Source organism: Neomonachus schauinslandi, chromosome 1 (genome assembly GCF_002201575.2).
Source record: "Neomonachus schauinslandi chromosome 1, ASM220157v2, whole genome shotgun sequence".
Lineage (NCBI taxonomy): Eukaryota > Metazoa > Chordata > Mammalia > Carnivora > Phocidae > Neomonachus > Neomonachus schauinslandi.
In genome coordinates, this window is record NC_058403.1 from 71,912,346 (window position 1) to 71,940,158 (window position 27,813).

At 53.8% G+C, this 27,813-nt stretch overlaps 2 protein-coding genes across 2 annotated transcripts; both read left to right on the plus strand.

The window, feature by feature from the left end:
* The first annotated feature begins 1,192 nt into the window (after positions 1-1,192).
* On the plus strand, positions 1,193-10,724 carry LRRC15 (leucine rich repeat containing 15). Its single transcript, XM_021692610.1, has 2 exons — positions 1,193-1,235; positions 8,866-10,724. The coding sequence occupies exon 2, from the start codon at positions 8,871-8,873 to the stop codon at positions 10,611-10,613; it is 1,743 nt and encodes a 580-aa protein (XP_021548285.1). The 5' UTR covers positions 1,193-1,235; positions 8,866-8,870; the 3' UTR covers positions 10,614-10,724.
* Positions 10,725-23,722: 12,998 nt separating this feature from the next.
* Positions 23,723-25,366, plus strand: CPN2 (carboxypeptidase N subunit 2). Its single transcript, XM_021692645.2, has one exon. It carries the CDS (start codon positions 23,723-23,725, stop codon positions 25,364-25,366), a length of 1,644 nt encoding a protein of 547 aa, XP_021548320.1.
* The last annotated feature ends 2,447 nt before the right edge of the window (positions 25,367-27,813 follow it).

Below are 27,813 nucleotides of genomic sequence, written 5' to 3' on the forward strand. Positions count from 1 at the left end.
GGAGGGAGTGCTCCACTTAGAATATTATTTGGAAGGGAGGCTGGTGGTTGAAGAGCTGGGGCTGGGCATTGTGTGGAGACCCCTCCAAGCAGTGCTTGCCCCTCTTGGGATCATGTCACTTAATGGACTGGGTGCATTTTGTTGCTGGCTCTGTATCATGGTGCCTCCTATGAGGAAGAATGTGCCATGATTCAGGCGGTAGGGCTTGACCACTGCAAGCCACCCAAGTGACTATTTCAGTAATAACACTACGCACTTTTATGTCTGCCTTTCATCGCAGATCTCAAAGCACAGTGCAAACATTAATTAAAGCTCTTAGCATTCCATGAAGCATGGTGTGTAAATATCACTCTCCCCACTTGGCTGAGAGGGTAAACTGAGCCAGGGAAGGGCAGGTGGCTCAGCCCAGTGCAGCTCTTGCCTTACTGAGGCTGCCTCTTAGAGGACAAGCTGGGGTTTGGCAGCCTCCTCACCCCACCAACTACCACTTCTTCCTCTTCTTCCCCAGGGCCCCTTGGTGATACCAAGAACAGAAATGGTTTCTTGTCCCCCACTAGGGCGGCAGGGAGTGGGCTCCAATGCAGAGGTGAAGGACACCGGGAGCCTCTCATTCTTAAATACGCCCCATGACTGCATCCACCTGTGGGAGGGGGAGGCGAGGGAACAGAGGACCATGTCGGAGGGAATTGAAACATTGTTTTTACGCAGAACTTGCTGGGGGCGGGGTGGCGGGTAACTTTATCTTTCTTTGGAACTTAAAATAAGTGCTTTTTGCCAAAATGTTAACAATAGGTAAATTGGGTTAGGCAAACAAGAGCCTTCCTTGTATCATTGTTGTCAATTTTCCGGCAATTACATCCCAATAAAAAGTTTGAACGAAAAAGGAAAGAGTCCATGCTTTTCCACAAGCCACGGCGCTTTCCTAGAGCCGAGATGGCCAGCGCAGCGCCTTTGGGACTGCACTGGAGGAAAGGGGGAAAGGGGGAAAGGGAAAATGTGTCGTTGGAAAACCCCGCGGCGGAAGAGCAGCCGGGCATGCGAGCGGGGCAAGCTGTGGCCCCCCGCCCGGCCGCCCCTCCCGCCGCCGCGCCGGCTCGGCCCCTGGCGCTGACTCATGCCCGCCCCGGTTAAATACGGCGAGCGCCGGCCCGCCGTACTCATGCTGCAGCCGTGAGCCGGCCGCGTCCAGCTCTCGCGCTCCCTCTGGTCCACGGCGGGCGGGCGCCCAGCTACTGGTAAGTGGGGAGGCCGGCCTCTGCCTCCTCCCTCCCTGCCTCCCGTCGGCCCGCCAGCGCTGGCTCGCCCCTCCACCCCGCTGCCCGCGGACCCCGCTGCCCAGGGCTGGTGGGGACCGGGATGCTCTCAGGAGGGGGCCAAGTGGAGCGGCGCTGGAGGGGTGCCGGGCCGGGCCTCCCACCGCCCACCCAGCCTGGGGCCACCAGCCCCCCACCCCCTCGGCGGCTGGCTCCCTGACCAGCCCCCTGCCCCATGAGGTCAATCTGGGGGTGCTGTCCAGACGTTCTGCAGGGGGCAAGTTGCCCTGAAAGTTGACTAAGTTAGCACACCAGTGACCCCTCGAGGTTACCTCTTTCGGGAACTAGCTCCACTGGGGGAAGAGTTTCTCTTGTTCAAAGATTCAGGTTCTTTGACCCCTCCTTTTGCTAGCGCTCACTGTGGTGGCCACAGGTGGCCAGCCCTGCGTGTGGGTCTGTCCAGGACCCATGGAGGGGTTCCCAGAACACAGATCTGTCCTCTTTTGCGGACTTAAGAGTTGCTGCAAGAGTGAATTCAGCCGACGTGCCCTGCCTGGTTGGGATTTCCAGTTTGGACCTCAGCTGTGGACTCAAGAGTTGTTTCGGGTTCTAAATTTGTGTGTGGCTTAGGCGACCCCATTCGGGCAGCTTTGCCCTCTCGCCAGCCGGAAGTGTCCGGTGTGGCCAGGGCTGTCGGTTCTGAGCCGGGGCTCAGGGCCGCAGATGGATTTGTGATGAGGGTGGGGTGCATTTAAAATTGTGACTCTGGTAGCTTTACGGGCATCTCTGCTCAAAGGTGGAGGCAGGGGCAAGGCCCAGGAACCAGCTGTGGAAAACCAGAACTTTGCTAGAGCTTTCCCACCTGTGCCAGAGTGTGAGCAAGCCAGGGCCAAATGTGTTACCTCAGGGCAGGCTGCCGTGCTCTTGGAGAAGATGTCCCTCAGGCTGAAGGTGCTGGATGCCCATCTATCATTTCCGGCTTCCCTGGGATTATCTGGGATTCCACCCCCATCCATTGCCTCCAGAATTTAGAACTCCTCTAACGGCTGTCACATCTTTCATTCTGCACTGATTGGACATCTGGGGTACATTCGGGGCCAGACAGTCCCATTTGCCTGTGGTCTTGAGTCAGCGGGCGGCCTCGGCCGTGAGGAGACAAGCCTGTGAGCGAGGTCGGGGCCGGGGGGAGCGTTCTGAACACGCCCCGCGGAAATTTGGGGCACCCCAGGCTCCCCCAGGGCTGGTGGACGCTCGGTGGGGCTTGCTCTGTAACTGGAGGGGGTGGGGGCTGCAGGTGGGAGTAGATCCAGATGTGGAGAAATAGGGAGAGATGGGGGAGAAGCTCAGTCCCAATTCGTCCCAACTCGGTCCTGCCAGCAAACACTCCCAAGGCTGTGATTACACAAGGCAAACTCCTTCCCAGAATCCTGACCACGAAGGAACGACTGTGGCTTCTGGTTTCATGGCTTCTCGGGCTTTGGGGACACAGGATTTAGAAAATGTCTCCAAGATGCTTTGTGGAGAGGTTCATGCATTTCTATTTGGGGTCCCCTAGGTGTCAGCCCGAGGAGAGAGCTGTAGCTTCTTTCATTCAAGCCCTGAGTGGGAGCCTCTCCCAGCTCTGCTGGCAAGTTTGTCCCTATCTCCTGCTGCTTTTGCCAAGCTAATTACAGCCCTGCTCTGGCCTCTGCAGGAAGCCCTACCTCCCCAAACCCTGGGGCTGGAAAGGACTTGCTTTTTCTTACTCATTTTCTTTTTTAAACAAATGAACAATATGTTGGCTTTGAAGGTCCAGGAGAGATGGGGTCAGCAACTGAGCTGGGTGGGGAATGACGGTGTGGCCGTGTGGCCAGTCTTCCCTTGGGGCTCCAGGATGCATTGTGTTTGGGGTAGAGCATTCCTAATTCGGGTAAATCCCTGAAGGGGCTGTGTGTTGAGATTACGGGATTAACCTCTTCTGGCAACCCCTTCTGTTCCTTCCTTCGACTCTTCCAGGCCACTCAGGTGAAACTGAGCTCACATGAGCTAGCCGAGATCGTGGCTCGACGTTCAGCCTCCCTGATCCTGAGTTTAGGCTCTCCATTCTTGGCAGTAAATGACACAGGTCAGGAGCATGTGTTTATGCTGGGCTAGACTCCCAGGGGTGCTTCTGAGTGCAGACCATAGGCACCTACATCAGAGTCACTTGGGGAATTTGTTAAACAGTGCAGAGTCCTGGTCCCACCCAGACCTGGGAATCAGGATCTCTGTGCGTGGAGCCTCCGGAGATCCTGATTTTACTCAACAGCAGAAGGAACAGGAATTGTCGTTGACATTTTTCTTTTTAAAGATTTTATTTATTTATTTGAAAGAGAGAGAATGAGAGAGAGAGAGAGCACATGAGAGGGGGGAGGGTCAGAGGGAGAAGCAGACTCCCTGCCGAGCAGGGAGCCCGATGCGGGACTCGATCCCTGGACTCCAGGATCATGACCTGAGCCGAAGGCAGTCGCTTAACCAACTGAGCCACCCAGGCGCCCCTGTCGTTGACATTTATTGGGTAGTCATATTGTGCGAAGAAGGACTCTAAGTGCTTCGAAGGGAGCACTCACTTAATCCTCATGGCTGCAATGCTGTGAGGTCAGGTCTATGAAACAAGCGTCCCAGGATCTTCTAGGTGATTTTTATGTACTGATTTGGGGTATAGGGTGGATACCCCCTGTTTAGTGAGATGGGCACACGTCTGGATGCACTGAGCCTCTCAATCGGTGACTTGGGACCCGTTGGATCAAGCACTGATGAGCAGCTTGATGGAGGCGGATACTGGCCGGAGGGAGTAGCCGAGGTGCTGCTGCGCGTGGTACAGAAGCCATCAGCAACTGCAAGCCTGACACCTCCCTCGGCTGGATGGGGCAACCTGTCACTGCAGATGGTGCCATGTTTAGGGAGAGGGCACAGGCCAGGGAGGGAGATCGTCTCTCTGGGCCTCAGTTTCCCCAGGTGCACCGGACAGGGACAGGACCAGACGCTCCCTAATCCCATGAAATGGCTCTTGGCTATTTGAAGATGCACTGATTAACAAGTGGGTTTGCCCTACCTGGAAAGCCTTTGAAACGAGGTAAATGGGTCTGAGTTCCTCCGGGCTCGGCATGAAGGGAGGGCCAGGCCAGGTGGCATTGTCAGCCGTCCGGGGTGACCTATGTGGAAGGGAGGATGAAGAGAATGGTGGGGCTTCAGGCCAGATTTCCTTTCTGTCTCCGGTCAGAAGATATCAGAGCTATCAAGGGCCTTTGGACGTCTTTACAGGAGGGGAAATTAAGGTCTGGAGAATTTACCCAAACTCACCCTCCACTTTAGTGTCAAGACCAGAGTAGCACATCTGTCTGCCAGGCTCTTTCCAGAAGCTTTGCTCCGTGGCATGGACATAAGAAGGCATCTCCTCCCAGGGAGCGTCATGTTTAGGGGATATGAATGATGGTAATAAACCAAAAAAGCGCCAACCCGCCAACCAACCAACCAAGCCCAGGGCTTCCAGGCTAATTATGTGTTCAGTCATGAATGACAGGTAGTTCTCGCTGAAGAGTCTCACAGCCAAGGTGCCTGGGCCAAGTGCTTCTACTCCTGGGGAGGGACCGCGTCAGACTGTCCAGGTGAGCTGTCTGTCTGTCCGCTTGGCTCACTGAATTCCTGGGCCAGCGACAGACCCCAGGCTGGCCCTCCTCCCAGGACAGCGGCCGGACTGAGTTGCTGCAGTGACGGGGAACGCGTTCGGCCGCCCCGGGGGAGGAGAGTATAATTAGGGTAGCTTTGTGGGTCTTTAACTGGCATTTGTCACAGCTGCCAAGCAGCCCTGGGCAGCGTGGGCTATTAGGCTGCTATATGCCGGGCTGCTGAGGGCCAGGGGCTGCTGAGTATGCCTGCCTCGCTTGCTCAAGATCCCAGGGCCCGGCTGGCCATCCAGCCCCGCTTCTGCGGGCCCTCCCTCCCCTGAGGGCTCTGCAGCTGCGTTTGAGGTGGGCTCTTTGGAGGTCCTTTGGAGCGGTGAGTGCCTTGTGGCACTAACAAGTGCTGGAAAACAGGAAACCGCCGCATGTGGTGCTGGGGTAGACTCTGCAGACATAAGGATTTATAAAAAGGAAAATCTGCAAATTCTTGCAATATTTCTCAAGCTGAGTGTGGTCCATTTTAAACAACAGTGGCTCTGTTCCAATAAGGGGATTATCTTTTCGCTCTTTCTCCCAGGCCATGAGGCACCCTCCCCTGGCTCTGAGCCCTTCCCGGGGCTGGCTTGATGCCCCCACCCCAGCTGGGGAGTGCAGACGCAGAGAAGGCTCGGGGTGGGTCATCGGAGGGCACCTCAGCCCACACCCTCACTGACAGATGGGGCAATTTGACAGAGACTGCCTTGGGCTTGCCACGTTATGGACACTTAATTTAGTCTCTGACATTTGGGCTACAACACCATCTTGAAGCATGCTGGGCATAGGAGTAGACATTAAAGATAAACATGTACTAGCTAGTACATCACCAGGCGCCCCAGAGCTCCACCTTTTGAAAGTCAGTCCAGGGGGTAAGTCTCTCACACATGCATGTACCAGGAGGATGGGCAAACACCCCCCACCTACCCACACAGACCCCTGGGAGCACAGGCACGATCGTCTCGGTAGATGGCTCTCATACCCTGGCTCTGGGACTCAGCCTTAGAATCCCGAAGTCTTGGGGCTAGACAGGCCATCAGCCGTCATCCAGGTCAGTATCCAGCAGGTGTAGGCATCTTCTTTTTTTTTTTTTTCCCCAAAAGGTATACATATTTTATTTATTTTTTTAAAAAAATTATTTATTTATTTATTTAAATTTTTTTAATTCTTATGTTAATCCCCATACATTACATCATTAGTTTTAGAGGTGTAGGCATCTTCTGTCCAGCTTCTTTTTTAGACAGTTGCTCAGCCTTTGCTCGACACTTCCAGTGATGGGGAGCTTACTACCTCCATGGGTTGTCCATTCTGACTCAGACAAGCTCTCTTCGGTGGTGAACTGAAATATGCTGCCCCATAGCTTCGGCACACCACTTTTGACCTCTGGAGCCACAGTGAGTCCCAGGGCAATCCTTCATGTATCCTTGGAAAGTGCTAGTGGCTTCCTTCACAGATGCTCTTCTTCTAGCTATCCATGCACAGTTCCTTCAATGGGTGCTCAGATGTTCTGGTTTCTGGGTCCCCTGACGGTCCCCTTACCCTTCTCTACCAGGCCTTCAAGGGACTGGTTTGCTATTAGTCTTCTTCAAGTTCAGGGTGGGACTGGCCCAGCAATACAGGTGTGGCCTGATCAGGGCAGAGCAGAGGAAGACCATCGCTTCCTTTGTTCCACACTGCATGCTTCTACTGGTGGAAGCTAAGATCACAGTCATTTTTCTGGGCAGTCTCCTTTCTCTGTTACTAGCAATAAGAAGCCCTAAGTCTTTCTCCTGGGGTGGGTGTTGAGTCACTTTTTCTGTGCCCCCTGCTCAGGCTGTTCATTTTCCACTCTCAAACTCTGAACCGGACTTTTGTCTACGTGAGGTCGTCCTTCTAGATGTGTCCATAGCTTCATCTGGCCCCATGCCTCTGCATCTAGACTCTGTTGGCCAAGTTATTATTCATTCTTTCCTCCATCATTTTATGTACTTACTCAAGTCCTTAATGCAAAAGTACAACTGGTCAGGGCTTGGGTGGCTGTGAATAAATAAAAAGTCAAGGTCTGGGTAGGTGGGGATGAACTTGGGTTCTGTCCTCAGAGCAGGCTTATCGGTGGGGGGTGGGGTGCCAGGAAAAAGTGCACTGAGTTAAGGCCAGGCTGGGAAGCCTGGATTATTCTGAGTTATGGGCCGGGCCTAGGATGCTGAGTTCAGGAAGAGAGGCCAGAGAAATACCTTCTCTACCCAGCCGGTTTATTATGCCCTATATGCCATCATTTGAAATTCCTTCTTCTGACTCAGGATTTTTGCTTATTAAAAGGAGAGGCATTGCATTAACACTCAAAGTACTCACCCAAGAATCTGGAGCTCCAGGCCTTAAGCTCTGAGCCTCAGTTTCCCTGCTTCATTCATCCCCACAAGATAGTGGGAATGTATGATCAGCAGTTCTTAACCCTTTGGAAGTTAGAGACTCCTTTGAACCTCAGATGGAAGTTACAGATGCTGCTCTGCACACAGAAATCCTTAGTCCCTGGAGTAAGAATGTCAAGATTAAAATACACTTTGAGGCCTTCCTTACCTCCAAGAGTCTACAGAGTCCGTGTTGCAGATGAACTTGAACCCTCGCACACATTTAAACGGCACTGTGTGGGACACCCTCACATCCGTTCTCCTGTTTGCTCCGCTCAGTGGCCTCGAGAGGCGGCAGAAGTTATCATCCCAACTTAACACATGAGGAAGCTGAGCTTGGAGGCTCCAAGTTTCCTTCAAGGTCAAACAGCTAGCTAGTGGTTCTTAACTATTCATGTAGGTAGGGCTCCGTGCATACCTCATGTCCCCACCACATTGTATACATTATCTGTAATTATGTAGATAGATAATTCTCATCACCCCTGACCTCAAACATTGAACCTTTCGTGAATTTGGCTCCATCCCCAGATCAGCACCATGCCTGCGGGAGCATCTGGCCCTACCACCTTTGAGCTCGAAGGGCATCTTAAGTTTTCTGGGTCTTACTCGAGGTCACTCAATGTTTCTTTGTGGAAACTGGAACTAGGACCCAGAAGGGCCACAACAGCCCCTTCCAGTGAGACAGGAAGTGGCACAGATAATTTTCTTTCATTGGGAAGGTGGTTTGAATGAAGCCTCCATGAAGTGCCCGTGAACGGGTTCAGGAAGGGCCAGGTTGTCAGTCACGGTGATGGGGCTGGGCAGGGCAGTGCTGGGCATGGCCCAGGCGGGGGAAGAGCGGAGCTTGCCTTGTAGCCTTTTCTGCCAGATGGGCAGTGCGTTCCACCTTTGCTGGCTGCCACTGCTTTCCCAGCTGACCTCCAAGTGCGTGCTCTCAGCATCTTCTCCCAGGCTCAGGCCCCATGTATTTGGTCTCATTTCCTATCTGTTCCTCCTGAGGAGATCATGTTCAACCGGCAAATTCAGGTGCTATGGGGGATACACAGATGTATCTGATCCGGGGGTTTTGTATCCAGACAAGATACTGTTCCTGCCTTAAGAAACCTATAGGGATGAAAGATGAACATCCCTGCCCTTGAAAAGCTGATTGACTAGAGAAGGACACAGACAGGAACACAACAAATGCCATACGGAGCCGGCATGGCCATAGTGGATGCTGGGAAGACGACCTGCATGGGAGGGCAACTAATGCTGACTCACGGTATCTGGGGAAGCTTCCTAGAGGTGATTGCATTTGAGGTGGACTTGGAAGTATGGGAAAGATTTAGATGAGGACAAAGAGAACTCTGGGTGGGGGGAATTGCTTGGGCAAAGGCATGGGGAGAAGGTGGAAGAGGCTGGCTGACCAGGTCATAGGTAGCATAAGTCGGGGTATGTGATGATGGAGTTCAAAGGCAAGCCAGTGTTCAACACCAAAGACGTTGACTTAAATATAACCGCAGTGTCGGTGAGATAAAAACCCTGAATCACGTGTGCTCTCTCCCTTTGCAGAGGCCATGCCACTGAAACATTATCTTTTTTTGCTGGTGGGCTGCCAAGCCTGGAGTGCGGGGCTGGCCTACTATGGCTGCCCAAGTGAGTGTACCTGCTCTAGGGCCGCCCAGGTGGAATGCACCGGGGCGCGCATCGTGGCGGTGCCCACTCCCCTGCCCTGGAATGCCATGAGCCTGCAGATCCTCAACACGCACATCACTGAACTCAACGAGTCCCCATTCCTCAACATCTCCGCCCTCATTGCCCTGAGGATTGAGAAGAATGAGCTGTCCCACATCATGCCCGGCGCCTTCCGAAACCTAGGCTCACTGCGTTACCTCAGCCTCGCCAACAACAAGCTTCAGGTTCTGCCTATTGGCCTCTTCCAGGGCCTGAACAACCTCGAGTCGCTCCTTCTGTCTAGCAACCAGCTGGTGCAGATCCAGCCGGCACACTTCTCCCAGTTCAGCAACCTCAGAGAGCTGCAGCTGCACGGCAACCACCTGGAATACATCCCTGACGGTGTCTTCGACCACCTGGTGGGCCTCACGAAGCTCAATCTAGGCAAGAATAGCCTCACCCACCTCTCGCCCAGGATCTTCCAGCACCTGGGCAACCTCCAGGTCCTCCGGCTGTATGAGAACAGGCTCTCAGAAATCCCTATGGGCACTTTTGATGGGTGTGGAAACCTCCAGGAGCTGGCCCTACAGCAGAACCAGATCGGTATGCTCTCCCCTGGCCTCTTCCACAACAACCGTAACCTCCAGAAGCTCTATCTGTCCAACAACCACATCTCCCAGTTGCCCCCTGGCATCTTCATGCAGCTGCCCCAGCTCAACCGTCTCACGCTTTTTGGGAATTCCCTGAAGGAGCTCTCGCCGGGTATCTTTGGGCCGATGCACAACCTGCGTGAGCTTTGGCTCTATGACAACCACATCACTTCTCTACCTGACAACGTCTTCAGTGACCTCCGCCAGCTGCAGGTCCTGATCCTCAGTCGTAACCAGATCAACTACATCTCCCCAGATGCCTTCAATGGGCTGGCAGAGCTTCGGGAGCTGTCCCTCCACACCAACGCGCTGCAAGAGCTGGACGGGAGCGTCTTCCGCATGTTGATCAGCCTGCAGAACATCTCCTTGCAGAACAACCGCCTCAGACAGCTCCCAGGGAATATCTTCGCCAATGTCAATGGCCTCATGACCATCCAGCTGCAGAACAACCAGCTGGAGAACCTGCCCATGGGCATCTTTGACCACCTGGGGAACCTGTGTGAGCTGAGGCTCTATGACAACCCCTGGAGGTGTGACTCTGACATCCTTCCACTCCACAACTGGCTCCTGCTCAACAAGCCCAGGTTGGGGACAGATGCTCTCCCGGTATGTTTCAGCCCACCCAGTGTCCGAGGCCAGTCCCTCATCATCATCAACGTCAACGCTGCTCTCCCCAGTGTCCAGGTCCCAGTGATGCCCAGCTACCTAGAAACACCACAGTACCCGGACACACCCAGCTACCCTGACACCACCTCCATTTCCACTACTGACTTCACCAGCCCTGTGGGGGACTACACCGATCTGACCACCATTGAGGTCACCGATGACCACAGCACGTGGGGCATGACCCAGGCCCAGAGTGGGCTGGCCATTGCCGCCATTGTCATTGGCATTATTGCCCTGGCCTGTTCCCTGGTTGCCTGCATCTGCTGTTGCTGTGGCAAGAAGAGGAACCACGCGGTCCTGATGCAGATGAAGGCACCCAATGAGTGTTGAAGAGGCGGGCTGGAGGCAGGGCTGGGGAAGAGTGGGAGCACTGGAGGATCTGGGAGTTTCATTATTGTGCCTCCACCCCTGGGTCCACAGAGCCATCCCCCACTCCCTCTCACTGGTCCCCAAGAGAAAGGCACCCCCACCTTTTCCTGACCTGTCTGGTTCTCCTCTAGAGAACTACAGGAGAACCAGCTCTTGCAGGGCTTCTTACCACCAGGGAGATCCAACCGGCCATGGCAAAAACCCCGTGGGGTTTCTAATTCATATCCCTGGGCTTCATTCGAGAAAGCCCTTCTCCACAGCCTTACCAGCTCTCCTCCAACAAGCCTCCCTGCACCCGCGGCCCTGCTGGCCTCTGTAGACTCAGTTACCACGCTGGCTCACTTTGTGGGGATAGTTCTCCACGGGGACAGCTTCTCTCCCAAGTAGGATGGAAGTTGATTTCCCTTCCTTCGCTCCACCCCCGTCCGTGGCATGCTCTCCCCTGTCCCCTTGAAAGGTCTCCCTTGATTTTCTGCTCCTGAAGGCAGGGTGAGTTCTCTCCTCACAGAAGGCTTCCACCCACTCAGCTGGCTTCCTAGGAGCTGCCAAGCACCTGGTTTTTGGGTCGCTGTGCAAGATGCCCCTTGGTTCCCGCAGAGAGAACCACTGTCAGCATCTCTCATGGGATCGTTATCTGGAAAAGGAAGACCGGCACCCGTGCAACAAGTCGGCCTTGTAGAGATTTCTGAACCACAAATTTTGTTTTGAAAATGTTGGTCCTTTGAGGGATAAGGTCACATAGAATGTCTGACCCCTAAAAACCTTGAAAATCAGCTTACTAGTACTGGATGGAGAAAGCACCCTGGTACCTGGGGTGTCCTTATGTTCATCCCTAGGGTTTTTCTCTTTTAACTTTTTATTGAAGTATAACACATACAGAAATGTGGGAGCGTGACTGTGTAGAGTTTGATGGGTCTTCACAGTTCACACCCATGTAATCAGCATCCAGATCTAGAAACAGGATATCACTAGTATCCTCCATCGTGGGCTTTTACTGGAGAAGACAGGCTTGAGGAGATGGGACCCCATGAGCCAGGATGGCCCCTCACCACCCCTGCCAGCCCACCCTTGCCAAGGCCCAGCTGTTAGGGGTAGAGGAGACGACGTGGGTACGTTCCGGAGATGTAATCAAATCCCCACACCCGAGGCTCCCAGAATGGCCAGGTCAGAGGCCTCTCTACAGCAGAGGTCCCTGCAAGCACACACCTTTCTCCGCCAGCAGGCTGTCCCCTGCTCATCGGAGGCCCCTCCGCCTGGGCCTTTTATGGCCATGCTCTGCCTCTGTCTGTTTTTAATTTTCACTTTCCATTTGGGGGAAGCAAAATAGTTCGGAGATGAGATCCTCCAGTTGAACAGCTGAATGTAATGGAACCTGGTAATCCTTCTAGTGTGGTAAAATTCTCCATCAACGTTCCAGTCAGCTAGACACTGAAATTCAGAATGCTCACATATGGGAGGCAACATCAGGGTGCACAGATAAGTCACCCTGGGTCTGGGGGCTCTTTGGAGTTCCTTCTGCCTGTGGCCTGCTTATAAGAGTTAAGTGTTTGGTGCAGGGTTATCGTCCTCCTTGAGTGCTAGCCACAGAAATCCCTGCCTTCAGCACCTTTCTGCTACACACGTATTCACACTGGTAAAGAAATTGTGCTCATGGCAACTCATGTCTTTGTCTGGACAACTGGTCTATCAGTTCAGAAATAAAAACAGTGAAATGGAGAATTTCAGCTGTCTGTGTCTGCCCAGGAAAGAGCTGCAGCTGGTGCTGTAAGGATTTGGAAATCCTGACTGGCTCTTACTAGTTTTCTCTGTCCCACAAGACAAATAAGAAATTGCCTCAGGCCTTAGTGGCATGATGCTGACAGGTCCCCAACAAAACAGGTCCAGGAAAGGATGTGTGTAGGAACTAGTACACTGTATAGTTTTTTTCTCTGTCCCAGAGAATCTGGGGAAGATGGGGCCTGTCAAAGGCAAAAGACATCTTCTCCCCGAGGTAAATCTGGGTCTCCAAAAGGTTTACCAAAGATTTGTAGCAACTGGTGGACGTGTACCAAGACCTGCCAGGGCTCAAAAGGAAGTGAGCCCAGAGCTTGGGGCATGAGCATCATTCCATTGATGGTGGCCTGCCTGATGATCCTGGGGCCATGGGGGGAAGCGAGGCTTGCTTTCCTCCAGATAGGAAGCATGGGTTAGCACTATATTCGTCAAGGTGCTCCTTATGAGTAGGCTCCAATGTCTCATTGTGCAAGGGTGCAAGTGGGCCAGAGATGGCAGAGAGGTGAGGAAGGAGTCCTTTTCACCCAGTGTGTCCTGCCCTTCTGGACCCAGAACCCTTGGGTAGTCCTGGCATTGGCCATGACATTGGAGGTCCTTTCTCCCGAGCCCAGGATCGCAACATGTTTCCCCAGCCCAAAGGTTGGCCCGAGGGCATCTGTCCTCAGATGTCTCCATGCAGGAGCACCCCCGGGTGGGGCTGGTGAACTCTTTACATGATGCTCGGAGCTTGCCTGGTCCTTTCTCCCATCAGAGTGGATTGGATGGAGCCATTGGGCCTCCTCTTCCATGGCAGGCCTTTTGGCCTCTCTGAACCATGTTGTCTGGCCAGGGAGCTACCAGGAAAGCTGGATGGAGTTTCCTTTCCAACAAGACATTGCATTTGCTCACTTTCCAGGGCTGGAGTGAGCTGCTTGGTCCCCCCAAGTTGAGGTAGGGTACAGAGTCCACTTTAATTTCCCCGTTTGCTCACTGGCCCCTAGGTCACCTTGCCAGTACCAGCAGCCTCCATTTGGAGTGAAGGGTCAATGTTGGAGAAAAGAGAATAAAAACCAGTTAGAACCACTGTTTTTCAAAAACGCTTACTGTGTGTAGATACCCTTTAAAGCACTGAACAAGCATTTTCTTTTTAAGCCTGACAGCACCTCTGTGCATGGGTACTACCATTATGCCCTGGAAATGGGTCTAAACTCACTCTTTCTTCTGCAACATTATTCAGTGGGCCATGGGTTTTCTTTCTCTCTTCATACTTTTTTTTTTTTTAAGGATTTTATTTATTTGAAACAGAGAGAGACACAGCGAGACAGGGAAACAAGCAGGGGGAGTGGGAGAGGGAGAAGCAGGCCTCCCGCGGAGCAGGGAGCCTGATGTGGGGCTTGATCCCAGGACCCTGGGATCATGACCTGAGCCGAAGGCAGATGCTTAACAACTGAGACACCCAGGTGCCCCTCTCTCTTCACACTTTGTACAAGACGTCATGGCCTGTCCTGGGCTTTCATCCGTAAAGAAAATGGGAGTCACTTTCCTTCTGCTTCCTACAGTCTTAGCCATTGGAACCTCACTTGCTACTGTGTGGATCAAAAGCTTTGTCAATACAGGGAACATTCAGCTCACCCATCCACTAAAGAAAAAGAGCAGTTTCAGGAATCTGTTTCCACCCTCAGGAAGCTGATGGAGAGTAGACAGCTAGGGAGATAACTAGATCACTAGAGTTGGTAACCAGACACTGGCTGTGTCCAAGCCTTTAGCTACAAACCACTCACAGAGTGCAGCGCACGGATCTCGCAGTCAGAACTGAACCCAGGCTGTTGGGGAGGCAGTGGGCGGGGGGCTGGGGAAGGAAGCCCTCACTGTGGTTCAGAGAAGGGGGCAGGTGCTTCTCTAGGCCCAACTTCTGCCAGCTATGCTCTCTCCTTCACCTAAGGAGAGATCGTTCTCACCAACCCATTGCCTTCATGATGCCTTCAAAAGTAGATCATGTTTGCCTCGCTTAGAGAATCATTGCAAATAGTCCCAGGTGCTTGGTGATGCATTTAGAGATTTCTAGGCCCCCAGGGTTTTATAGAGTGTGAGCCCTGGTGGGCAGGGTTGGGGGTCCATCTTTGCTGGATGCTGCCTATAACAAATTTGGTGTACAGAATCAACAATAAACGGTATACACAGGACACATGTGTGCTCGATGGACGTCTTGCCTAAGGAATCTCACACCTGTTGATTCTACTCTTGTTCGTGCATGTGAGGCTGAGCCAGACAGACCCTCATGGAGAACAGATTCTGAGCTGGGAAAAGGCCTTTGAAAAGTGAGTGGGGAACATAAATGCAATAACAAATGATATCTCTAGGCCACTGGGTCTGGAAGGAGCCTGAGGAATAGGTTCAACCCACTTTATAGATGAAGAAAGTGAGATCAAGGCAGGAAATGAATTTCCTCGTGTAATTAATGCCTGAGCTCGCAATGCAGCAGGTCTCCAGACTCCCAGACTGGGGGTTCTTCTATGTCACCAGAAAGGCATTCATTTGACCTGTATGTGAGCACGCACACACGCGTACGCACACAGTCTTAGGTGGGCGGACTCTTCCTGCACACTGCGGCATTCCTAGTGTGCCTCGCACTGGGCTCGGTGTGTCACAGGCTCTCAGAAGACCCCATCTGAGTGAAGGCGACTCCCTCCAAAGTGTCCAGGCGTCCCCAGCACTTTTTCAGGTCTCCAGATCCCAGGGGCTGCCGTAGCTGCCAGCTCAGTGCTTGAGAGAGGGATGATCTCTGCGGTTCCTTTATCCCACTGCTGTGCCAGGAGAGGAGCTTCAAACTGTATTTTCCTGGGCTCTTTTAGCTCGTAGATCCTCTCTGCCAGGGCTAAGCTTGTCCCAGGAGTTTTGGCTAATGGGAAAAGGGTTTAGGGTCCTCATCCCACTTCCCAGAAGGTCCCTAGAGTTCTTTCTTTCTTTCTTTGAGAGAGAGAGAGAGAGAGAGAAACAGCATGAGAGGGGATAGGGTCAGAGGGAGAAGCAGGCTCCCCGCCGAGCCGGGAGCCCGATGCGGGACTCGATCCCAGGACTCCAGGATCATGACCCGAGCCGAAGGCAGTTGCTTAACCAACTGAGCCACCCAGGCGCCCCGGTCCCTAGAGTTCTTAATGCAAATCTCCCCTCCACACATGCCCACATATGCCCAGAGTTCTGCCAGCCTGCTCCTATCTGAAGTTTTATTTCACACGTGTGTGTGTGGGCTCATGTGTGCATGCATGCACACACACACACACACACACAAAGGTCGGCCCTCTACCACACCCATTCCACAGATGGGGAGGCAAAGACTTGTAGAGATTAAATAATTTGTGTAAGGACGGGTTAGTTAGTTGAAGAGCCAGAATTCAAACCCGGATCCATTGAATGCCCAATTTCTCTGGCTCACTATGACACTGACAAACAGACAAGGTCTCTCTCTAGAGGTGTCAGTGCCTTAAGAAACCATTCAGAGCGCAGATGGGGCTGTTCCCCTAGCCTGGCTGTGGGTCTCCTCCAGAGGTGTGCCCCCTTCCCTCAGCCCCTGGTGAGTATACCATCCTGCCCCTGCCGGCCTGGGTGCCGTGGAGGGCGGGGTGGGGCGCATTCTCTTCCCAGCCCTTCTTCCCTCTGACATGCTGCCATGTTCCTCTGCCAAAGTGTGGATTTGTACTATGTCTCCATTGAAAAATGTTTCCTTGCTACACTTTATCAGAACTTTGTGATTTAGCTGATGAAATCCACTCATATGCCAAAGAAATATTAGTTAAGTCATGAAAAAGAGTGAGATAGATATTAATACCATGCAATGAGTTTTAAAGCCATCAGTCTACTTTGAATGGTAGCCTCTGGACATTGAAAATGACCTGAGACTGCTTATCTAGGTCATGCCTTCACACTGCACCCTTTAAAATATATACCCACCTATGCACACACACACACTCTTTACCTCATTCTGTAGCCCCTGGATGAACATCTCCAGACAGGAGAACCACTATTTTTTTTTAAAGATTTTATTTATTTATTTGAGAGAGAGAGCACAAGCAGGGGGAGGGGCAGAGGGAGAGAGAGAGGGAGAAACAGGGAGCAGGGAGCGAGCTGAGCAGGGAGCCAGATGCACGGGGCTTCACGGGGCTCGATCCCGGGACCCCGGGATCATGACCTGAACTGAAGGCAGATGCTTAAGCAACTGAGCTACCCAGGCACCCTAGGAAAACCACTCTTCCAAAGCAACTTCTTTCATCCTTGGCTAGCCCTATGGTGAAACTGTGCCTCTCCATATTGGGCCAAAATTCACCTCCTTCCATCTTCTCCCCTTTTAACGCAGAAAGCGTTTAGAAAGTTAGTTTATGAAACAAACCAATAAACCAAGGAACAAGCCCACAGCCCTCTTAGAATTCCTCACAGCACTGAGAGCCCAGCAGGTGTCTGTGGCCAGGTGTTCACCTGTCAGGCTCCCAGCACCAGCCTGGCCTTTCACCGGGAGGGGATGTAAGTGGACTCCTGGCCGCGGTCCTCATCCCTGGATCAGCCTACTGGAAACTTTCTAGGACCTGCTGGATGCCCCGGGGCCCTAAAGGTGCCAGGCCTGTGATCTCTGCTGGATTTTGGCCTCAGTGGGGATCTGTCCATGGAACAGTTCAGGGTCATTTTGTTAATCTTCAGAGGCCTTGCCCCAGATTCTCCTCTGCTGTCCTGTGACCCTGGTGACGTTCCGGGAACACTTGGTCCACGTGAGGGGAGGAACCACTGCCGGGAACTTTGATCCGCGCTGGGGCTGCTGGGCTCACACTGACCATAGACCACACCAGAAACACTTCTGCTCCCCAGGAAGAGCCAGGGCGGCCTGTGCGTGTCCTCTCAGCCCCTCACGGTAGGTCTCCTGGGGTCTGTGGGGGTGGGGGAGGACTCTGGCCTCGGTCCCAGCTGCGGGGCAGGAGAGGGGCAGTCACTCCTCCCAGGGTCAGAGCCTGTCCCCAGCTCCAAGCAGGATACACCATCCGGGTACTCTGCTATAGGAGGAGAAGCCCCCGTGGCCCCCTGCCAGGGTGGTGCTGGCCTGGGGCGGGAGGCAGGGGCGGCAGGGTCCTGAGATAAAGGTGACCGGGTCCCTGTGCTCTGGGAGTGCAGAGTGAATGGTGGGGATACGCAGGACGACCATATGTCCAGGTTTGCCTGGTTCCATCCTTGTTTATGCCATCCTGTGGCTCCCCTTTGAGTCCGGGTTTCGTTGATATAGTCACTCCAAGAATAAAATCCAAATATAGCTACCTTTTATCCAACACTTACTATTTGCCAGGTATTGTGTTAAATGCATTGTATTTGCTGTCTAATGTAAGCATATATATTATCCAGTTAGGTACTGATTTTAACTGTAAGGGATGAGGTTACAATCGTGCATGGGAAAATTAAGGCTTGGAGAGAAGGAGTGACCTGCCCGAGCCCACACAGCCTGTAGGTAACAGGGTCAGACTTTGAACCCAGGTCACAGCCCTGGCAGAGTTCAAGGGCTTCCCCACTCCGCTAAGCATGAGGAACGTAAGATGTGATACACAGGTGACCAAGAGCCACAGGCACATTCGCTTTAGTTCAGCACACCCCACCTGGTCTGCGCTCAGCTCTGGGCCGGGTGCTGGGGTGCACGGCCCGGTAAGACATGCTGCAGACAGCATCCCAGCCCCAGAAGCTCACAGGCAGACTGGGGCAACTGACCAGAAGTTAGAGCAGAAGGACCCAAGCATTCATCTGAGGGTGGGAATGACCTGGGGCGTCCACAGTCAAGGATGGCTTCCTGGGGAAGGTGTGACTTGCGCGGGCTTGGGGTGTGGGTGGAGGTATGGGGGCATTCTAGAGCAGAAAGGGCCGTGTAAGCGGGAGTTGGGGTGGCACCCTGTGGGAAGTGTTGGGAGAAGGACAGTGCTCAGTTCACAGCTTTTTTTTTTTTTTAAGATTTTATTTATTTATTTGAGAGAGAGAGAGCGCAGGTGCACAAGCAGGGGGAGGGGCAGAGGCAGAGGGAGAAGCAGGTTCCCCGCTGAGCATGGAGCCCGAAGCAGGGCTCCATCGACCCCAGGACCCGGGGATCATGACCTGAGCCGAAGGCAGACGCTTAACCGACTGAGCCACCCAGGGCCCCGCAGCTTCTCTTATTTCACCATGCTGGCTATCTCCCCCCAAGGCAGCTGGGAGACAAGCTCTTTTGAGCCTTTGCGATGTAATTGCAAGGGAGGAGAGCAGTCCAGGAAGCCCGCATTATGTGTTTGGAATGGGGCTGTGTGTTTTACATGATTATCTGAATTTTTATGACTTTCAACCTTCTTACAAACGTGACCTGTTTATTATTTTTTTTAGAAACTGTAGACAATGTCTGATAAAGCAAAAGGAAAAAATTAAAGTCACCCACAATTCTGTTTTTCAGAGATAACCACTGCAAATATTTTGTGTATAATCTGAAGCTTATCTAAGAGCCTATCGAGAGTCACTTCATTAATATAAATGAGTGAGTCGAAAGGGTCCTATTATGAATAACAAAAGATGCCCCTCTATTAACTCTCAGGAAATTTCAAGGGTTTTTGGAGCTCTGTGGTAAGAGCCAGGCAGGAAAAAGACTAAATATATATTTTTTACTCTACCACCATATCACAAACTCGATGCCAGTTATCTCAGTTAATTGCCACAACTCTAACAAAGCTGTAATTTAGGTAGTAGTGTTACTATCATAATTGTTCTTAATTTACAAATGCAGAAACCAGGCACTGAGGGGTTACTTCACTGCCTGGGACACAGTGGGCAGCAGGTTGGGGAGGACCAGCCAGCTGGGGTGGGGGCGGGGAAGAGGCCGGAGCCTGGGAAAGGAGGCGGGGTCCAGGGAGCAGCAGGACTTCCTGGGGGACCTGGATGAAGCCAGCAGGGGCTCCAGATGAGCCTCTAAAGCCTCTCTTCCCGCTCTCAGATGTGCTGGGGCCCCTTGGCCATGCAGACTGCAGTGGAGCCATCCCCGAGTAGAGCAGCAGTCCCCTGATGGGGCTCTGGGCTCCTGTCACCCTCTGGAAGGAGTGAGGGTTGGCTCTGTGGTGGATGACAGACTGGCCTGTGGCACACACAGAAACGTATCAACCCAAAAGCAATTTGAGAAGAGAAAAAAGTCCATTTACAACCAGTCAATCACCCCCCTGCCCCGACCAGAGCCAGACTTCCCTGGCTTGCTGAAAGCATGGAACATTTTTTGTGGGCATGTGCTGGTCTCTGCAGAAATGCAGAGGTGGTTTCTCAGATGAGAAGCAGGAATCTTCTGGCTGCCTCTCCACAGTGCCCAGGCTGGGGCACTTACCCTCTCCAGAGCCCCCAGTGACCTGCTCTTGAGGGCACTTGGGAAAGGGGCCCACATCCAGGGCATCCTAGCCAAAGCCATCAGAATCTGTGCTCTTCTAAACCAAGGGCAAAACAATTACCCGCTTCCCTTGGCTGGGAGGAAAGAGCCAGAAAAAGTGCTGTGGAGAGGCATCTTGCTGGTCCATAAATGGGGTGGTTGGATGATCTCATCAGGTTTTCCAGAGCTAACCTCTGTGACAACTTTAGAACAAAGTTAGGGCTGGCCCGAACTCAAAATAATCAGGGTCATTAATGCTCTGTTGCTAAACGCTCACTGTGGGTCAGGCTCTGGGTTTGCAGCTTTCCACACATTTTCTCATTCAGTCCTCAGAACAACCCCGTGAGGAAGGTAGAATTGAAGCTTGCTGTTTTGAAGATAAGGAAATTGAAGCACAGAGAGGTTAAGCAATTCAGCCAAGGCCACACAGCTAATGAGGGATAGAGACAGGATTTGTACCCTTACTATCTGACTCCAGAGCACAAACTTTTAGCCATTCTAGAGTGATGTGAGAACGAGTCTTGGGCTGGGAGTGGATAGTTGGGAAACGATCAGTGTTCCACGCCCTCACGGTGAGTACCATCTCCTGTTTCCTCCAACCCCATAGACCGGGGCTCTTTCTTTCCTGAACTTCAGAGGCCCTATTCGGGTCCTCTTCCGACCTTGACACCTCCAAGGGGCGAGAAGTTTGCAAAACCAAAGGGACATATCTGCCCGGAGGCTACGCCCCCATCTTCAATCATGCTTCAATCAGGTACCCAGGAGCCAGGACTGGCGTGGGTCACCTCCCCAGGTCTATCTTCCCTCGGTTGACCAAGTCACAGTAGTGCATGCCCTTGGGCATGTGGGGACAGACAGTAGGTGAGGTCCCTTGTATATGTTCACTCTAGGGCCCTCAGGTCCATTCTAGGGGAAGCTTTTCTGGAAACTGCCTTTGAGAACCAAGGACCAAAGGGGTTAGCAAGGAAGGGGACTGGCACATTATGCATTGTTATGCATTATGGCATCTTTAAAATAAAAATTGCTCCCCTGTTACTCTCTGGAGGAGGAGGATTCGAGTTCACTCTCATGGTCTGGCTGGTGATCATTCACTGGGGCTTGAACCATGCTAGCTGTGGAAAGGTTAACTCTGTCTCCCACACTGCTCGCATCAGCTATGGAGACTTGAGCTGGACGAAGCCTAGCCCAGCCCGCGGTAGGTCAGCACTGGGCTGGACGCCGAGCACAGCGATGAGCACACTCATCTTCTCATGATGAGGACAGCCACGAAGAGCCACCATTTCGGGGAACTATGCTAGCTGCCGAGATCGAGGAGCATACCACCAGGCACCGTATTCCTGGGGTCAGGGAAGGCTTCTGTCAGGATCCCTAGGGGTTTTGTGTGGGATCCCCAGGGGCAGCCCAGCTGGCAGGTGGGGCTGGACAATGGCCACCTCATCCATCTGCAGCCAGGGCCCTCTTCTTATCTGTAACAAGCCTCAGACAAGAGTGTGCCCCCTGGTTCTACAACTCCCTAGACAAGTGGTTACGGAGTTCAGCTTTAGCACAAGACTCTATTCTCTGAGGCTGTATGTAGAGGCTATGGACTCAGGTGTTGTGAGGGGCAGGCAGGTGCAGCTCCTAGAAGAGCCCTCCCCTGCCACCTCTGGGGGCATACTCAGCACCCATGCAAGTGACAGAGGGAGGCATGCACTTTCTGTGGCGGAAGTGGTCCCTTCTCTATTGATTAGGCAGAAAAATTCCTGGAAAAATTGGACTATTGAGTGTCTGAATGGGAGGAGGGAACAGGGAGATTTTGCAAGCGCTGTGTTTGCTTATGGGGAGCCCTTTGGCCTGAAGTGGAACCTTGGGAGGGAGGAGGCAGCCAACAGAGGGCAGCAGAGAGGCGGCCAGCAAAAAGAGTTTGGGGCCAAGACACCCCAACGCGGAGCTGATTGTCAGTGCTTACTAGGGGCAGATAACTGAGAAAAATTAAGATTATGTTGTTCAAGGGTTTTTTCTTTCTGTCTTCCTTTCTTTCTTCTCCCCACTCTCTTTTCTTTCTTCCTCTCTCTATCTCCCCTCCCTCCCTCCCTCCCTTCCTTCCTTCCTTTCTTCCTGTCTGTCTATTCCTGGTAAAGCCAAATGTATTCTATCTATAGGGCATTCTGTTCTTCCTACTTTTTTGGTGTTCAAATAACCTTTCTGTTATGATGGTGGCTTACAACCTTTAACAATAATTAACATAATTTATTAATTTCTCACTCTACATCAGACACTGACCTAAAACTTTGGCTATGTTTTCTCATTCAAGCCTCACAATTACCCTGACCTGGTAGACACTATCCCTGTTTTACAGATAAGGAAAGTGAAGCTCAGCCGGGTTAAGTAACACGCCTAAGGTCACATAGCTAGAATGAGCTAAAATGTGGTGGAGCCAGTATTTGAACTCATGGAACCTGCCCTGCTACAGGCCCTGTAAATGACAGGTGGGGCTATGGCGGCCTGGGAGGTGCACACCCCCATGGGGCAACTAAGCCCCAATTCCAACTGGTCTTGTCATGCGGGAAAGTGAGCCCACTGCTCCTAAATCATCCTGAAATCTGGACTTTTTAATGTGAGATTTCTCAATTTTTACATGTTGGCTAGTAGTTCATATAGAAAAAAGACTGAGCCATGAGACACATCTGTGAACTGCAGCACCAGCCTGTGACCTGGGGTTGGATGCTGGCATTTAAAACAATTTCTTTAGGGACGCCTGGGTGGCTCAGTCGTTAAGCGTCTGCCTTCAGCTCAGGTCATGATCCCAGAGTCCTGGGATTGAGCCCCGCATCGGGCTCCCTGCTCAGAGGGGAGCCTGCTTCTCCCTCTCCCACTCCCCCTGCTTGTGTTCCCTCTCACTGTGTTTCTCTCTGTCAAATAAATAAATAAAATCTTTAAAAAATTTTTTTTTTAGTTAACTAAAAACTCAGTTCTCTTTTCTTATTTAAAAACAAAACCCAAAAAACAAAAATCTGCTGGTCTGTGGAATCCCTGCATCTGGGATCCTCCTGTCCACACAATGCTGGAAAGTTCTGTGGGCTCCAACATGGTGGGGGAGGCGGGTGGGCAGGGGGAAAGCATTTGACAGCAGCAGCAAGGAGCAGGCGACTCATTCAAGATAAGAGCCCGTCTTATCGGGGCGCCTGGGTGGCTCAGTCCTTTGGGTGTCTGCCTTCGGCTCAGGTCATGATCCCAGGATCCTGGGATCGAGCCCCGCATTCGGGCTCCTTGCTCAGCAGGAGCCTGCTTCTCCCTCTCCCACTCCCCCTGCTTATGCTCTCTCTCTCTCTCTCTCTGTGTCAAATAAATAAATAAAATCTTAAAAAAAAAAAAGAGCCCATCTTGTCCCTGCAGCTGCTCTCACCCCCAGTGGATGTACAAGAGCAGATGGTCGAGTCTCCTCATCATTAGGCTCTGCAATGTGCTGAGATTTGGAAACCCAGGAAGAGTTATGGGTTAAAAATTCCCCGCACACTAAAAACCTACCCAGATTTTACACATTACCTTAAAAATTCCATAATACCCATGGTCTCCTCCTTTCCCTCTCTTCCATGCCTTTTTATCTCACTTCCACCCTTTCTCCCCACCTGGAAAGCACACGGGAAGTCCAGGAGACCTGGGTCTTGGTCCTGCCACTAACCTGCCAGGTGGCTATGGACAGGCCACGTGACACCCTGTCAGGCGGTCTGAACCCGGGTCTCATGGATCTTGCAAGGCTGCCGCGAGGCAGTCTGAAAACAACCACTGAAAACACATACTGTCCCAACGGGGAGCCTCCCTGAAAGAGTTAATCCCCGTCTCCTGACTGCCCCTCCCCCCCCCCCCCACCGGGCGCTGGCCCCTGTGCCTCACTGCCCTCGAGAAAGGCGTCACCTCTGTTCTCTCTTCCTGCTGGGGTCAGGAGATGCTGCCCGGGGCCTGGCTGCGCTGGGCCGGCCTCCTGCTGCTGGCCAGGCCTGCCCGGCCCTGCCCTGCGGGCTGTGACTGCTTCACCCAGGAGGTGTTCTGCTCCGATGAGGGGCTGGCCGCCATCCCGCCGGACATCCCGCCCCACGCCACAGGCATCATCTTCGTAGAGACCTCGCTCACCACGGTGGGAGCCAGGGCCTTCAGCGGCAGCCCCAACCTCACCAAGGTGGTCTTCCTCAACACCCAGCTCCACCACTTAGGGCCCGACGCCTTCGGGGGGCTGCCCAGGCTGGAGGACCTGGAGATCACTGGCGGCACCTTTTCCAACCTCAGCACCGACACCTTCTCCAACCTGAGCTCGCTGGGCAAGCTCACCCTCAACTTCAACATGCTGGAGGCTCTGCCTGAGGGCCTCTTCCACCAGATGGACGTCCTGGAGTCTCTCCAGCTGCAGGGCAACCGGCTCCGGAGCCTGTCTGGGAGGCTCTTCCGGCCTCTGGGAGGTCTGAAGACCCTCAACCTTGCTCAGAACCTGCTTGCCCAGTTGCCCGAGGAGCTGTTCGACCCCCTGGGCAGCCTGCAGACCCTGAGGCTGAGCAACAACGCGCTCTCTGGCCTGCCCCAGGGCGTGTTCGGCAAACTGGGCAGCCTGCGGGAGCTCTTCCTGGACAGCAACCTGATCTCGGAGCTGCCCCCCGGAGTGTTCTCAGGGCTCTTCCAGCTGGAGGAGCTGTGGCTGCAGCGCAATGCCATCCGCCATCTGCCCGGCTCCGTCTTCTCCTCCCTGGGCAACCTGACCTTCCTGAACCTGCAGGGGAACGCGCTGCGGGGGCTGCCCGCCGGCCTCTTCGCCCCTACCCCAGGCCTGGTGGGCCTGTCTCTGTCCTACAACCGGCTGGTGGCTGTCAGCGAGGGCGCCTTTGCCAACCTGTCCAGCCTCAGTTCCCTGATGCTCTCGCACAACGCCCTCACCCATCTCCCGGCCGGCGTCTTCAGAGACCTGGAGGGGCTGGTCAAGCTCTACCTGGGCAGCAACAACCTGACGGCCCTGCACCCAGCCGTCTTCCAGAACCTGTCCAGGCTGGAGCTGCTCAGCCTCTCCCGGAACCTCCTCACCACGCTCCCCGAGGGCATCTTCGACACCAACTACAACCTGTTCAACCTGGCCCTGCACGGCAACCCCTGGCAGTGTGACTGCCACCTGGCCTACCTGTTCAGCTGGCTGAGACAGTACAGCGACCGGCTCTTCAACATCCACACCTACTGCGCCGGCCCCGCCTACCTGAAGGGCCAGCTGCTGCCCGCCTTGCAGGAGGAGCAGCTGGTGTGTCCCGTCACCCGCGACCGCCTGGCCTTCCAGGCCCCGGGTCTGGAGGACAGGGAGCCCGGGGGCAGCTGGGATCTGGCCGCGCAGGAGAGGCCCGTCTGGAGCCAGTGCACCTACAGCAACCCCGAGGGGACCGTGGTGCTCGCCTGTGACCAGGCCCGGTGTCGCTGGCTGAACATCCAGCTGTCTCCCCAGCCGGGCTCGGGCCCCCCGGGACTGACGTACAACGCCAGCCAGCACTGGGACTTGAAGTCCCACTGCGGCTCCGTGAGGCTCACCGTGGCTATCGAGGCTTGGCCAGGGGGGCAGTAGGCACGGGGCGTGCGGAGCCAGGAGCCTGCCTAGGTAGCCTCCCGGGCCCGGCCCGGCCAGAGGTGGGGGCAGAGGGAGAGCCGAAGCCTTGCTTGTGCAGATGCCAGGGATGGAGCGGAGTCCCCCCGGTGGAGGAGGTGGCTCGGGGGCCTCTACCCTCCTCCCCCTCTTCTGTCACTATCACCGAGGCTGGGCCCTACCTCGGCCCTCCTCGAGCTTTGCCAAGCAGCCCTTAAAGCTGCACCACAGTCTGGAGAATAAAAGAACATTCTCCCTGGTGTTTCCGGATGATCTAATACCCACCCCACTCTCATCGTGCCCTGAGGTTCCAGGCCTCAGGCACCACCAGTCCAGGTCCTCTTCGGACTTCCAGCTCGAAGGCCAAACGTCCGTTTCGATCTCTCTCCCTGGGAATCTGGTTTCAATTGATATAGAGAAAAACAAAGCAGGGGGTAGAAGCAGAGGTGAGCAGAAGGATGAGGGGCAGAGGTCTGACTGGCGTGGGGGGTGGTGCTTGTGTCATTTGGGGCCACCTCCTGCGCTGTCGCCAGGGGAGACCAGGATGAATGGGGCCTGGGGAGGCAAACAGCAGCCGTTTGGACTCCCCCCCCACGCCAAGTCCCTCTTCTCCCTGCCACGGACAACAGGGCTGCTCCCTGAGTGGGGAGGCGGGAGGGGCAGTGAGTGGGGCTTGGAGGCTCCTCAGCTCTCCGCTCTCTGATGGCATCTGACTCTGGGGCCGCTCGCTCCCTGCGATGGTTCTCCTCTGGTTTGCAGGACACCACTCTCTCACAGCCCGGCCACTCCTTCGGTCTCCCAGCCGCCCCTTCCATGCTGGGGACCCCCCCACCCTGTGCCCTCCTGTTCGGCCTCCCCGGGGAATCTCATGCGTGTCCCTGGGGTCGGATGCATGATGACCTGCATCTCCATCTCGGGCTCAGGTCTTCTTTGGCTCCGTGATGAGCTATCTGCCTGCTCAGCAGCCCCGTGTTCGATCATTCCGCCTCGAACATCTGTAAGGCAAACCGATCCCCGGTTCCTCCGGGATTCCTCTCCAGCAGATTGCCAAGCCCAGGAGCTGGGTGTGTTCTCCAGTCTCTCCTTCCCCTTGAACGTCATGACCCACCCATCCAGGAACACTTCTGAGCACCCCTTTATCCATTTCCCCCTTCCCATTCCCAGCCCCGGGAGGCTCTTTGTCTCCCTGGACCGGACCGTGTGCAGCCTCCTACCTGGTTCTCCTGCCTGCAGTGTGGACCGGTCTGGGTGAAATGCTGGGGTTGGGGAGGGAGACACGAATCTGACGTCTGGCAGGCCCTCCGGGAACTCACTCACAGTCTGGCAGGAGAGATCAGACAAGGGTGCAGGTCTTGGTGGTGGGCGGGGAGGAGAGTGAAGCCAAGAACCAAGGGCAGGGACAGGCTTGGGGGAAGGCAGGAGCGTGATGTCAGCTTCAGACAAGGAAGTGCAACTCCCCCATTGTGTCCAGGGATGCCCTTTTAAAAAACGTGCTTCCCGAGGCTCAAATCAAAATCACCACAAATTCTAAGGTGATGGAAGGTAGTTGACCAGATTCGCCAAAGGAACAGACTCCCAAATTCATTGGGTTCAATTCCCAGAAGCATTATGGATTAATAATCTTTTTAAAAAAGATTTTATTTATTCATTTGAGAGAGAGAGCACGAGATGAGGGGGGAGGGGCAGAGGCAGAGGGAGAAGCAGACTCCCCTGCTGAGCAGGGAGCCCGCTGTGAGGCTCCATCCCAGGACCCTGGGATCATGACCTGAGCCGAAGGCAGATGCTTAACTGACTGAGCCACCCAGGTGCCCCTGGATTAATACTCTTAATCGGTCCTCCGAGGTTGGGGAACTGTACCACCTCTGGGAGGCCGCGGTCCCGAGTGTCTGAGGGTCCAGGCTTGTGTTCTCCTGACCCCGGCCAAAGGCCGGCTGCTTTAGGCTGCTTGCTTCCCTCTGGGGGTGATGCGCGCTGTCTGGGGAGGGCGTCGCTGCCCCAGCACATCCAGGAGCGTCACAAGCCTCTACCCAGTGAATGCTGGTCTGAACTACAGCTCACGGTCCGAATAGTCGTGCCCCTACTGCCGGAGATAAAGGAACAAGATCATCGAGGAGACATTTCTCTTAATTATATTCTCCCCCAAACTCTAACTCTTCATTACATTGAAATACAGTCATTTCTCTCTGTGCTGAATGACACTGGGGAAAGAGCCCTGGCTGACGGCCAGGGGCTTTGTCATCCGGGCAAGCTGCTTGTCCTCCCTTTCCAGTTGGCTCAGCGAGACCAGAGTCACTATGCTCTTTCTAGTAGCATGGCCAGATTTTGCAGATCAACATATACATGTTGCATGGGACATCCTTATAGCACAAAACTGTGTGTAGTTTATCTGAAACCCAAGTTTACCTGGGTATTTATCTGGCGACCGAACC